The 14417-nt window shown below is 40.1% G+C and overlaps 1 protein-coding gene across 1 annotated transcript in view; it reads left to right on the forward strand.

The window, feature by feature from the left end:
* The window catches only part of cacna1ha (calcium channel, voltage-dependent, T type, alpha 1H subunit a), a 96036-nt gene that overhangs the window by 48432 nt on the left and 33187 nt on the right, over window positions 1-14417 (forward strand). Inside the window, exons 4-9 of the mRNA XM_041062390.1 lie at window positions 802-935; window positions 1819-1916; window positions 5668-5827; window positions 8992-9316; window positions 12474-12566; window positions 14065-14303. Of these exons, the coding sequence (XP_040918324.1) occupies window positions 802-935; window positions 1819-1916; window positions 5668-5827; window positions 8992-9316; window positions 12474-12566; window positions 14065-14303 (1049 nt within the window). The remainder of the gene's footprint in view (window positions 1-801; window positions 936-1818; window positions 1917-5667; window positions 5828-8991; window positions 9317-12473; window positions 12567-14064; window positions 14304-14417) is intronic.

Below are 14417 nucleotides of genomic sequence, written 5' to 3' on the forward strand. Positions count from 1 at the left end.
ATGAGGAATCTTAACAAGAATGTGACCTTTCTTCTGTCGGCAAGAAGTCTGTTTTCTCTTATTGTTATTGATATCAGCTTTAACCTTAGGGCTGTCACAATAACTGCAATATTGCAATGCCGTGACATTGACAAGCCAGCCACAGGGGATGGCAAGCAACCACCGCAACCACTATGTTCGTTTTTTTTTTTTATTCCCTTCTTTTTCTACACTTCAGCTCATGTGTATTGAATGTTAAATAATTTCATCATGAAAACAAGTTAAGAGTCATTTTTCCTGCCAACTGTCTGTTCGCATCTGGTGCTGCTGAGTTTCAGTCCTTGTTTTTTTAAAGCGGAAACATTGGCAGCTGCTCTCATTTGGTCTCAAGACCAAATGTAACTTCACCAGGTTTGGAACATTTTGGCTTTCAGCTAGATTAAAAGGGAGAGCTAGCCAAATTAGACAAGGCAATATGCAACATCTGCACCAGAAACACAAAGTGCAACTGCCCCCCACCAGCACCAAGTTACAGAGCAGCCTCAAAAATGGACAGCTGGAAGATGCTGAAGCTTTTCCATGAGTTGTCGCGAGTCATCTTTGTCACTTAAAAAGTAATAATATACTTAATAGTGGCTTAACAATAAAGCTTATTTCTGTAGCACTAAAATTAGGATAAATTAAGGAAATTTCCATATCATGCTACTGAGCCATCCTAAATCACATCAGGTGAAATTCCTTCATCACAACAGCCCTGCGACAAACATTATTTCTTGCTGTGTGTTTGTTTTCTGTTTTTTTGTTTTTATCATGTGTGACCAGGTGTTGGACGACTGTATCTTTGCTTTCTTCGCTGTGGAAATGGTCATCAAGATGGTGGCCCTGGGAATTTTTGGCTCCAATTGTTACCTTGGTGACAAGTGGAACCAGCTCGACTTCGTCATTGTAATGGCAGGGTTAGTATCCCACAATGCTTTGTGGGCTCATGCCCACAGGTTGCTCAGTTTCCTCTGTCATCTGCATCTAGATAATAGCAGTCTGCTTAGAAAGAAATAACATTTCATTTCTCCCTGTTACCCTGATGTTGAACACAAAGTAAACAATCAGACAAGCATGAAAGCAATCTCACACAAATAAGCATACACACATACACACACAAACTTATTATATCTTTGTGAGGGCCCATCATTGACATAATGCATAATGCTCTTACCTTAACCTCAGCCATGAAAACTAAATGCCTGATCCCAACCTTTACCCTACCCTTAACACAAACCTTATTCTAATCTGAACTGTAAAGCAAATCTTAACCACCAAGCAGCCATTTAAACTTGTGGGGTCCAGAATTTTGGTTTCCACAAAGCTGCCAGAGCCCACAAGTATACACATACACACACACACACACAGACACACACACTCTCTCTCTCTTTCCTGCCTGAGGAGTAAATATGGCTACTCACGGCCGACAGTTGACAAAGATGTGTGATACAGGTGCATGTGTTTATGCCTGTGGGTGTGTTTGTGTATCTATTTGAGTGTATGTCCTCACAATATCCTGTCTTTATCAAAATAGAAATGTCCTTTACAAAGGTGTACTGTGTTTTCTGTTTCTCTTTCACCAAGAGTAACAATGTAGAGACTTGTGGAGTAAACCCTGCTGATACTATGGGTTGATGCCATCATAAGAATTATTATATTTGTGATGTTCTCAGTTTTCTTGTTGTTGGTCCTTTGTGTAGATACGTGTGTGTGCATGTGTATGTGATTTTTTTTTCTTTATTTAAAGCACGGAACATCATTTAAAACTCTACCTTTCTCTGACTGACACTGTGTCTTCAGGGTGATGGAGTATTCTCTGGATGGCCATAACGCCAGTCTGTCCGCCATCCGTACCGTCCGAGTGCTCAGGCCACTGCGCGCCATCAACAGAGTTCCAAGTAAGTCCATTTTCTGCAGTAATTTCTATTTTTATTTATTTTCTGTTCTATTTTTTTTCTTTTGGATACTGGCCCTTTGGACTGTTGCTTCCCTGATTGGTGATGAGTATATGGAAATACACTTCATTTACCTGAGATCATTTGCTGATCAGAAAAATGTTAAGTAACTCTACATGACTCTCTTCATATGATTAACTAGCAGAGGTTTTATCGTTTACTTTGAAATCTTTTGTGAGCAACTATGAATATTCCTCTGCTGCACAGTAAACAGTCTTTTATATCATGTTACTCTTTTATTGTGACAGGGGATTATCCATAGGTGCTTTAATGTAAACTTTATATATTATTCCATTACGGTTTTAGCAGTATCCTACACAAAAGTACCTGATTTATGTGCTTGTAACGTAAAACTGCTGTGAGTTCGCGCAAGTCTAATTTTCTAACATTTAGAATTATGCTAGCCACCTGTTGTCACTCCAGAAGTTTGAATTGCGCTGTGCAAACGTAAACCTAAGTGTAAAAATGTTTTATTTTGGTGTCTCTGTTCTCGCCACTTAACGGTAAGTTGACCGATGATCCGGGACTTGATGTTTGCTTTAATCTCACTTCCAGAGCTTGTACCGTGCCAGTGTCGAGCGAGAACTTGCACATAGTTTGTCATTTTCCTAAAAGCTCCGTGACAGAAGTGGCCATGAATCTACAGCTAAAGAGGATCACCCGACAATGGTGTCATAACAACGTACAAGATTATTAACCAGCATACATTAGGCAAGCGGCCAAGCTGTTTTTCAGACTCAGGCTGCCAGTAGAGGTAGTCATTTTGTTCAATACACCTATTTTAAACAGGTTTATAGAAGTGGTTTCAAACATTTCCTTTCTTTCTTTCTTTCTTTTTAAGCACTGTATTGTTTTGGTCTCATGTCTCAACCTTTAAGACATTTTTACTGGTTAAACTGATTTTATTGTTCATAAAACACAATTTATTGAAACAATCTATTCTTACAGTGTTGGGGAAGCCATGGGAGTATTATTGGCATTTGGGAGTATTTATACTGCATTGACTAAGTACATGTTGTCAGGGTTATAGATGTCTGCTTGGTGTCTGGCTGCAGCTAAAAGACTACGTGTGTATGTGTGTGTGTGTGTGTGTGTGTGTGTGTACACTTGAATGATGACCCTCTTTTCCCAGAATAAGTTTTAGCACGTGACACAAGTTGACCTGAGATCCTGCCACGTAGAAGATGACGTTATATGTTTGTACATTGTGTGTTTCAGTTTATGTGTGTGTGTGTGTGTCGGGGGAGTGCCTTAGGCGCTGCAGATAACCCAAACACAATCATAAAGCATGGCAGGTTGTCTGTTTCTCTCAAGCTATGATCACAAACAGTCTCACACACAGGGACACACACACACACACACACACGTTCATTGTTCTACCTCTGTGAAGACCAAAAAAAACCCCTCTAACATTAACCTTAACCTTAGTGCTAAGATAACAGCATCCCTAAGAAACAATCTTTATAGCCGTGGAAAAGGTGAAGTGAAACTTACATTATCGTAACAAGTATTGTTGCTCCCTGAAGGGTCTGGTACAAGGAAGTGGAAGGAGAGAGGAGAGAGGGAGAGAATTGCAATAAGGATGACAATGAGAGGTATTACTTGGGGCTGGAAACTCAAGGTTAGTCTAGATACAGACAGACACAAACATACCCCAAAGCCCACACAGTGGAATACTCACAGGTACACACAGCAAGAGTAACCCTAAGGACGTTTAAGACAAGCCTTTCATCTCTTTTACACTACATCTCTTCTTTTGTTTTCTTTTTCATCTGAATAGTGATCGGAGATCGAGTGTTTTAGGGTGCAAGCCAGCCAGGCTAATAGCCAGGCTAAAGTTTTTCTCTCCCTACTTAGCGCCTCTGTTAGTCTCCAGCTATCACTCTGTCCTGTCTGTTTGTCTTTCTGTGTAAGTGGATGGGAAATATCCATTGTTAGACAGATGTTAACTGTGTTTTTGTGCTGTAGCCTAGATACAGTGAGCAGCACTATGTTTATTTCATGTTTACAAGGCTGCTTCGTGCAGGGGGTTCTGCAAATCCTCTGCCAGCTGTCTCCAACACTGCATGTGCACATGCACACACACACGCACACATACACGTCCTGTTACTTTGTCAAAACATTTTTGATGATGCAAGTAGCTGGAATGTCGGTATTTTATCTAGCCTGGCTGACAGCTTTACCGCGGCGGCCCTGATAATTTACCATTATCATTGATCTGCAGCCAACAAGTTCTTTGGCCAGATATATAGATTTAATCACACCAATATCTAATCTAAGAAGCAATTCTATGATTTTATTGCAAGTTCTTATCAGAGTTTAAGCCCTCACTCTAATAATTTCAGAGATTTTAGGAATACGGTATAACTCCTCCCTGTGTGTCTGACTGACCAGGACAGATCCTGTCCTGGGCAGTCCTGGTTTCCACTCCACCTCAAGGCCATGACACCTCATTAGAGCTCTGTCTTGATGGATTGACCCTCACCTGCTTGGCTGTCATATATTTCACACAAAAACACATTAAAGAACGTGTAACTCTTGATCTGCAGCGGAACTGTGAACAGTCAGCCATTAAGGGAGGATGGTTGGACTGATGAAAGATTGGATGGATTCAGAGTAGACTTTTACTTAATTTTGCCATTCAGTATACATTATGAAGACCAAGAAAAAAACTAGTCTTAGCAGACTGCCTGCTATGCCACTGTGTAGAAAATATGTCTTGGACACAATCTTTGTGGCTAAGGAGTACACCGAGAAGCACTCATGGATAAACACAAATGAAAAGATACACACTAAACACAGATGAGTCATTCCTTCTGAGCAGGGACAGTTAGTGCTTCACTGAGTAAAAACATCAGGATGCTCTCTATACTTGTAAACAAGAGGGGGTTTTCAGATCTTTACAATTTTGTTTTCAGTTTAGACTTTATTTTCCTCCTAACGTGTTCATGGCTCCAAATCAATAACTGTGTCATAACTTGTCAGTCACAACATTTAAACATGTAATTAAATGGAATTATTAACCATGCATTTAGATGCATTCATGTGTTTAAAAACATGGCTAAATAATTCATGATAATTTTATGCACAACAGTGAGATTTCCCTCTGACTTACTTGGCCCATCCTGATAACTGTAAAACTCACAAACTGACCATATTTTCACACTAGGGAGATTAAATGTTGGAGCCTCGAGGAGAGTCTAATCATTGCCACTCTCGAAATTATGAGTTACACCTTGGCACTGCCATAGAATAATGTTACTGTACCGTGTGGTCAATGTGACAAGGCTGTGGTATATGTGAAAGGGGACAGAGCACATTGTGAGGACCACAGGGACTGGATCCCTGACTATGCTGACGGTAAACACATCTGACAACTGGAGATGGATGCTGAACGCATGTGGTTAGATAATACCAGCCACAGGGAGGCTGCAAGTTCAAATCCCAGAGGATGAAATAATGTCAAACTGTCACTTTCAGTATTGTCATCACTTGTAGTTATATTGGCTGTGGGCATGAAGTTGTGGGTTCCAAGCTCACAAGATCAATAAAGGTTGTCAGGGTGTACGGTAACCAGAGGGCTACTAAAAGACTTGCTGCTGAATCACATGCTAATTTCAGGTATTTTTTGTGTATGTGAACTTCAAACATGTCTGTATACGCTTATTGCTGATTGCATCTTTATTCTTTGTAGGTATGCGGATCTTGGTGACACTGCTGTTGGACACCCTACCCATGTTAGGAAATGTCCTCCTCCTCTGCTTCTTTGTCTTTTTCATCTTCGGCATTGTGGGAGTCCAGCTGTGGGCGGGACTTCTGCGCAATCGCTGCTTCCTGGGAGAGGATATCAAAACGTAAGGCATTTCCTTCTGGGCTGGAAGTAGCGCAAATGACCCCTAAGAAATTGCCTCTTCAGGACATCACTTAAATCTAGATTGGATTTGTGAGGAGAAGCAATTTGCAAACTCCATCAAGAAACTTAGGTGTTGCAATCAAATTTTAATTTCCTCCTCAAATAGAAAAAAAATTCACCATCAGCCCTGCTTTGCACATGCTGTTGTCCACATCCACGGTGACCAGCAGCACCTCCAGCATGCCCCTTTCCTTCTGTCTGCACACGTGTGGTTACCTTTGACACTGACCTTCAAAAGTAGAATGTTTGATTTCATTTTATTATAAATTTTATTTATATTTAATTTAGAATGAGGTTAAAGGGCATGTGCACAATTATCTGTGGCATATTTAGAGATAGCCTAGACACCGAAACTATAGTTTAAAGTGTCAGCTATGTAATATTACTGGTATGATGTCAGTAGCACTATCAACAGAGCTGTTCGCTGATTATTTTTGCCAAAAACTGTGCATCGTGTGAAAAATAGGCTTCAGGCCAAAACTCTAGATGACACACTGCAGCAGCGAGGTTCGAGCCATGCCTCAGACACACGTCTCACGCAGGCTGTGTCTCTGTTCTAACCTGTTGACACGAGTGCCAAAATAAGAAGCAAGATGTTTCACGGCCATTACGCACAGGTGAGGTAAGCAGTATGACATGGGCTGAAGAGTCATTTGCTCCCTGTGTCTAGAAATGAGAAATATTTTCTTGTTTGAATATGCAAACATATTCCTCAGGATGTAAACCACTGTATGGCTCACACACTTAAAGTGAGCAGGTGGAGAGAAAAATGTAGATGTGAAGTGGTATTTGTAATAATAAACTTGGCTGTAAATTAGAATAGTCCAGTGCACCAGTTCTGAGACTCATATACAAACAAAAACAATTCCTCCTCCTTGCAGATGATGTGGTTTTCAGTCTTAAAGTTATATAAAATAAAGCCTGAACAAAAATTTTACCAAAAGAAAACAAAACTAGTAATATTCCAGAAAAAGCATGTGTGCAGAATTTAAATTAACGCGCAGGAGAACTGAAGAAAATACTATAACAACCTAGGACTTATCAGCACAACAGCAAATTACTGAACCGAAAGAAACATTGCAGACTTTGTGGAATGAAGCGATAAAATCTCCAAATAAATTTAAAACTTATCCTGCTCAGACTAAACCGTACAAAATGGCAGACCACTGAGAATGACCCACAGCTGAGAAAAATCTTAACAAGGTACAGGCTCTGTCAGCTTCAGATAGCGGTCAGTAGAAAAGATTCAGCACCGATAGACCTGTTTCCGAGAGAGGACATACTGTGTTCACGCCTCCTAAAGAGAGCTGGAGAGAAAGCTGCACTTCATTCGACCCTGCTCATGTTGTGAACACGTTAGACAAACCTATTCTCCCCGATTTATCTTATTTTGTCTAGAGATGAAATAGAATAAGAGAAACAAACATCATTATCTCCCAGATAAGACACACACATAAATGGACAATCAGGCATACAAACATTAATGCAGACAGAGAAAAGATCAGAGTCACAGATTTAGCCATGGGCAGGGAAATTATACAAGAGAAAAAGAAAAATAAATGCTTTAAGGTCCATAACCTTAGGAAGCAAAAATGTCACTTAGAAATCCTTGAACTATTCTGTTTTTGATATAATGGTACAAATTGTACCAGAGTTAATGTTGCTGAATCCCTTCTGTGTGTGAGAGAGTAAGAGACAAAGACAGAAAGAGAACAGCAGCTTAATATTTCATATCCAAGGCTGCTGTGTTTCCTCTCACAGAACAAATGGTTGTCTGACCTCCGGTACAATATGAATCCTGCCTATCTGATATAACTAACACACATGAATGCATACAAACCCGTGCATTAGCTCTTTCTCCAGTTATTGTTTAGAAATCACAGGGAAGCTGATATTTTCTGCATGTCTCTGATCACATACTTTAGATTTAATCAAGGGCCTGGAGAATAACAACATTATTTTCTGTACTGGCAACGTGCAGGCTTAAGACAACCAAGTCAGCAGTTATAGTTAACATGTCAAGGTTGGATGCAAAAGCAGCCAGAGATTCAGCATGTAGAGTGAAAAGGCTGTTAACTTTAACAAAGATCAGGCTTTAAGTCCACTACAGGTAAGCAGGAGTCAGAAAAACACAAACACTGGAGAGTCTGGATGTAAACTTAATGGCAAAAAGCCGAGAGGTTACAGAAAAAAAAAAATAGCAGGAATGCCTGGAACACAATAGTAAAAAGGCAGCAGACTGGCAAAGATTTAGACCCTTTACCAAACCGGTCCCTCCCTACTACCACTTCAAGAGCGAATGTCACTCTGCATAAAGGTACACTCACTGTTGTGGAGGGCTCTCCAGTTTAAGGGGGAGAGTATAAATAAGCAGGTAAACTGTGGAACACATTCACCACTCTCCACTCTACCATAAGTAGGAAACAGCTGTCACCATGGATACTGATAGATGCCTTGTTCACTGAGCTGTTGACTTGTGTACCGGTTTCTTTTAAATGCAAAACATCCTGAAAACAACAAGCAAGTGCTATAAAATAGATGATGTTTTCTCTTTTTAATCTAAGCAAATTACATGTACAGCGTGAATGAATTAAGACGCAAAGTGCTGGTATCCATTTTTTATTTTACGTCCCCCATATTCAGTGATATTTGTCTAACCCCACCCTGAAAAGACAAAATGTAACATGAACAAAACCACATTTGTCTCAGTAGCAAGAGAGATTTACAGTTTTCTCCATTTTTGGCTTGAGCAATAAGCACTAGTGCAGACACATTGTTGGAGGGTTGTAGTAGTCCACTTCCACTGACCACTTTGGGATCGCTCTTGATTTGGCAAACCCTACATGCGAATGCACAAACAGAGGAGGAGCGGATAGGATGAGAATGTAGTGGACAAAATGAGACTGAGCCTGACAGTTAACTCTCCTTTATAAAGTAAAATTTGTTGATAAAGAGAATCAACTGAATAAAGACAAAAAAAAAAAGATTACATTAAAAAGATTAGGTGATGTTTTATATTATAGGCAATATAAACCCCATTAGCTTATATCAAACTCCTGTGAAATAAGTGATTTACACTTGTGTTACTGTTCTTTTTCCATCCAGAATGTACAACTTGTCCATAAGTTCTTACTACATGTCCGAGGAGGGTGAGGACAGCCCGTTTATCTGCTCGGCTGCACGCGAGAACGGGATGCTGCGCTGCCACGATGTGCCGCCCTACACCGAGGGCGGGGCTGAATGTTCACTGGCTGCCCCCCACCAAAGTTCGGCTTTGATTGGATCGGCCCCTGTGGTGGGAGGAGCCAGTGTTAATGGCTGCGTTAACTGGAACCAGTATTATAATGTTTGTCGCCCCGGGAACCTCAACCCTCACAAGGGAGCTGTCAATTTCGACAACATCGGCTACGCCTGGATAGCTATATTCCAGGTAAGCAGTGTAAAAGAACAGATTAGGATGTGGAAACTGAAAACATGGAAAGCTGGCTGTTTTCAATAGAAGATTTTAGTTTTAGATTTCATTTTTGTATTTATTCAAAAGTATCCATCTTTCTGTCGCTTGGCTAACCTTTAAAATAGTTTTTCCACATTTTAGCTGCCAAGTTAGTGAAAACTGTTCTTTTTTCCCCCTTGTTCTACATACAAAATGAGTCGCTGGTCAAAAACAACACAAACTTAACATGTTTTTCCAGGTTTGTTGAAATTTCAAAGATATCCTGTCAGACATTCCTCTACTCAGGCCTTCTGAGGGCACATATCATGGCCTGAAAGTCCTGTCCTCTCCACACTGGTTGTAAAAATGTCTTTTTTTTCCTCTTGCCAACTGTAGCTCCCTAGGAGACCATGACAGACTCCTTTCCTGTCACAGTCTTTGTGCTAACACTGTCTGCGCTGTTGTGATATGAAATCCAGCCCTTTTAATAGATCTGTCCAGGACCTGCTTATAGATCTGTCTGTGTGTGGGTAATGGGCTTTGACTTGCACAACATAACTTTCTCAAAGAGTCTTAACTACAAACTACCCCAAACAGCACAAATACTGAACACGCACACACACAAACAGATAAACTAATCCCTGTTAGGTACTCGCAACTTTCCAGTGAATGTGTGTGTGGGGTCTCAGCTCACAGTCAGAAGCTTTAAAGATTTGATTTTTCTTATTCCTTTTTCTTTTGAGATGGCTTAGCAAACATCCCTGTGAGTCTTATGTGAGATTAATTTTCTAGCCAGGTATTTGATGTGTGTGTGTGTGTGTGTGTACATCTCACGGCAGTTGTTTACTCGTAGTGTGCGGCCACAAACCTCCGATCTGTGAGGCATTTTTGAATCTGTTTTAACTGCAAGTGTTAAAGAGGTAGATGCAAATTACACTTGCATGTGTTAGTCTTACTGGTGTATCAACATGCCTAGATAAGGTGACATACTGTTGGCAGGGGTCTATTTAAATATGTTGCAAGCAAATTTTAATGTTTAATTAAAGAAGTTGGAAATTCCTCTAGAATTTGCTCAAATTTCCAAAAATCTTTGTATTTGTAAGTGTGTTATATTGAATGTTAATTGAGGTGTTTGGCTTGTTATCCAAGTCTACAGCTTTATTCCCTCAGGATCTGTCAATATAAAGAACATGAATTATACATTTCAGCTCAGAGTTTGGAAAACATTTCAGCCCTTGGCCCCAAATTGAGTTAATTCAGGTTTACCCTGGGACTCCTGTCGAGTACAACAAGTTGTTATAAAATAAAATGTCACTTTGGGTACCCACCACAACAAGCCTGTGGCTTAGTTGGGTCCCAACTACGCTTGGGGAATACACAAAATATACCATGTCAGCTTCCCTGGTTGATTCCTTTGCTGATTGCTGATATGCTGAGTTATCTTCAATTTTGCTCATGGGGAGTATAGCCAGCTATAGCCAGGTTTGTTCAGGATCACGGCTTGGTTTTTTAGACCCAGTGAAAGAGGAACATTTTCACAGGCTTCATGTGGTCTCTAATTCATTGGGGTATTCACATTATTTAATACTAAGTTATTTGTTTGGGTTTTCCCCTTTTTTCTTGACTACAGGACTCCAGTCTCTACCATAATACAATATGCAATACTGTATGTGATTGCAATGTGCACACACTCACAGTTTAAGAAGGAGTTAATGGAGAAAATCAAAGCTGAGAGTAAAGAAATGATAAAAACATGAGTAGAAAAAGTGACAGAGGAAGGTATGGCACCTGAAAATGGCAGAGAGGGGAGTTAAAAGACGAGAAGAAGAGCAAAGGCATCTACGGGTTATTAGGCCAATGTTTCTATCAATCTGCTGCTTAATGACTGATGACCCTGTAGACACACAGACACATGAACAATGTGTTGGTTAAGTCATTCACCAACGAACATGCTCTCTGCCCTACATGAATGTCATTAGCATGAATTACAAGGCTGAATGCTTTGCTAGCTTTCCATGATCTCCAGGGTGGGTCAGGGGCAGAGGACGGGGGTTAGCCTGGGGTCAGCAAGCGATTTGTTCAGGTTATCGCCTCTTTCAGATAACCAGTGTCAGCTGAGAATCTCCTCTTTCCCTTCACGTACACATCATTGATTTTTACAAAATGGTTTGACATTTTCTCAAGAGTTGCTGGTCATTAATGAATTGTCTTTTCCTTCATTTAGATACTGAATATATGGGCTTTTATTGCAAAGTCTTGATTCATTTAATGAATGAGGGACAGTCTGTAAAGGTGTGAAGTGTGAAGCCTGTCTGATAAATGTCCTCCAGGCCTGGCTTGACTTTTTTTTTTCCCACCTAGTCATGTTAACTTCCACATTATTAGTTTGGTTGGCTAAATATGTTTGTTTTGATGTCTGATTGTGCACACTGTGTGTTTAATAAGAATAAAAAGAAGCACAATGATCATATTTTAGAGGTGTGTTGTTGCTCACAAATGAGAATCCCTGGCGCTTTTGTTAATCTGGTGCAAGTAGAGCATTTCCAAAAAGAGCGGATTAGTCGTCTCTTGGTTGTGTGTGTGTGTGTTTGTGATATACATTTGTGGTGTCTCTTTATGGTGTGTTTGTGTGTGATGCTTTACCCATACACGGGTATGAATGCACATGCATGTTGGCATGTGTGTTTGTTGTGCTCTGGCAGTCTATGCCATAATGTGTTATTCTAGCTGAGGTGTAAATGTTCAGGTGTGAGAGTATATTCGGCTCGGTTGAGTTGAGCTGCTGCTTTCAGGTCTCAACATTTCGACTGCTCATTAGCATTGTGGCTACATGAAAGAGCTGCGTCAGTCCCCTGGTGCGCACACACACACACTCAGACACACACACACACATACTCACACACACTTTGAAGAGGTTGGAGGGACACCACAAGCTCTCTTCTGAGGGATAGCCATTAAAAACAGAATTGGAAATGTTCTCCATGCGACTGCTGTGTACTTTGAATATTTTGTGTCCACAGTTTTGTGCATGTGTGGGTGTGTTTGTCCTATGTTTTTGAAGAAATAGCCATGGGATATTTTTTCTAGTTTTCCCTGTTCATTATAATATAGTGTCTCCCTCTCTGTCTCTCTGTCTTGTGCTCTCTACCACCAGGTCATCACTCTAGAGGGATGGGTTGATATCATGTACTATGTCATGGATGCACACTCCTTCTACAATTTTATATATTTTATACTGCTCATTATTGTAAGTACCATTATTGTGTTTATTTTTTTTGTTTAGTTAACCTTTTCTGATATTTGAATGTGTTGCTAGCATTTAAAAAGCAAGCTCCAAAAGAGCATAAAATTAATTAAAAATGAAAATTAAACCTTTGATTGGGTCCAAAATATCTGGCCCAGATCTTCATAGACCAGTGTGGATCTTATTTGAACCTTCCCCAAGCAAAAACCATTCCAGCGTTTAATGAGCCCAAACCCAGTGAAGCTCAGTTTTCATCTTTTCTAAAACAATCTGGCTTTTTGTTGGGGTAACAGCCAACTGTAGATTCAAGTGGAAAGAGATTGAAAATACGAAGTTATGTAAATCTTATGTATGTCTTTATACTTGAACTAGTTCTCACTTGTTTAACATAACACACTGTTGAAATTAAAAGACAAATAACAAGAACCTACTTGATAAAAAGAAATGGACAGAATATAGCAACTGAATCAGTCAGCATTACCTGAAATACACATTTCTTTAATCCTGCTCCTCTTTACGCAGTTCTGCACCATCTGCAGTATTGTGCTTTGAATGATCAACGAATATCTATAACGTGTTGCTCCTGAAAGATATTTGTGTGTATTTGTGTTCAGTTCTGCTTTAAAAAACCCACAATAACCTTTCTAAAGTTAACCACCCAACTCTGCTTGGAGCAGAACTCCCTTCTGTTGTACCTCGTAGACTTATCGTGTACAATTTCACTCTTATCAGACTGTTTATAGATTCCAGCTTAGGCTATATTTTACAATGCTGTATGAACTCCCTGCCCGCCTGTCATTTGATGTAGATGTGCTTATTATGCATTCAGAGGGAGAGATGGAGAAAAAAAAATTGGGGGAAAGAGAAGAAGAGGTGATGGAGAGAAGTTGCTGGAGGAAGGACTGAAAAAAACAAAGTGATTCATATAGAAAGTGGCTGAGATGGAAATTAAGATAAATGACAATGCCAGATAAAGAAGTTTAAAAAAGATGGAGAGAGTGCTTATCTAATTTCCTGTCACTCTTTCAATAATACTCAACAATGAAATGTTAAATAGACATTTCAGTATAGTGTCGATTTGATACATATATCTAACTTCCTGTTTATGCCTCCTCATCAGAACATAATTTAAATTTTGTATTTTCAAAGTAATGATAAAAGCAAAGTCAGTTTTATCATTCCAGGATCTGGCCAAACCGGCCGCGTCTCAATAATATATAAAGCATCATAATGCTTCTTGCTGACACAGTGTCTTATTACACTTTTAACACCTTGAAGGGGGATGAAGTCAACAGTGAGTTATTCCCTGAATAAAAAAATGATGAAATAGCCACAGTGTCAATTTTACCAGCAAGGTGAAAGATTTCTTGCTACTATAACAACACTCACAGAGTAGGTCAGTGGGATGACAGGTTACGCACCTGCTCATGTATCATTACAAAGCTGCACTGCTTCAGTTTTATAACTGTAGCTATTTTTAACCCCCCCCCCCCTCAACCAGGTGGGCTCTTTCTTCATGATCAACTTGTGCCTCGTGGTCATCGCCACCCAGTTCTCTGAGACGAAGCAAAGGGAGAACGCCCTGATGAGGGAGCAGCGTGCACGCTACATGTCCAATGACTCCACGCTGGCCAGTTACAGCGAGCCAGGCTCATGCTATGAGGAGATGCTGCGCTACATCAGTCACCTTTATCGCAAGTTAACACGCAGGCTGCAGAGGATATACTCGGGATGGCACAGGTTAGATATGAGCTTCTTTATACAAACTGCACATTAACATCCATTTAAATCACTTTTGCTCTGTAAATGTATCATAAAAGAAGGCCAGTTAAAAATCAGTGAGACCCTCTTTTA

This window comes from Toxotes jaculatrix, chromosome 18, assembly GCF_017976425.1.
Source record: "Toxotes jaculatrix isolate fToxJac2 chromosome 18, fToxJac2.pri, whole genome shotgun sequence".
NCBI classification, from domain to species: Eukaryota; Metazoa; Chordata; class Actinopteri; family Toxotidae; genus Toxotes; species Toxotes jaculatrix.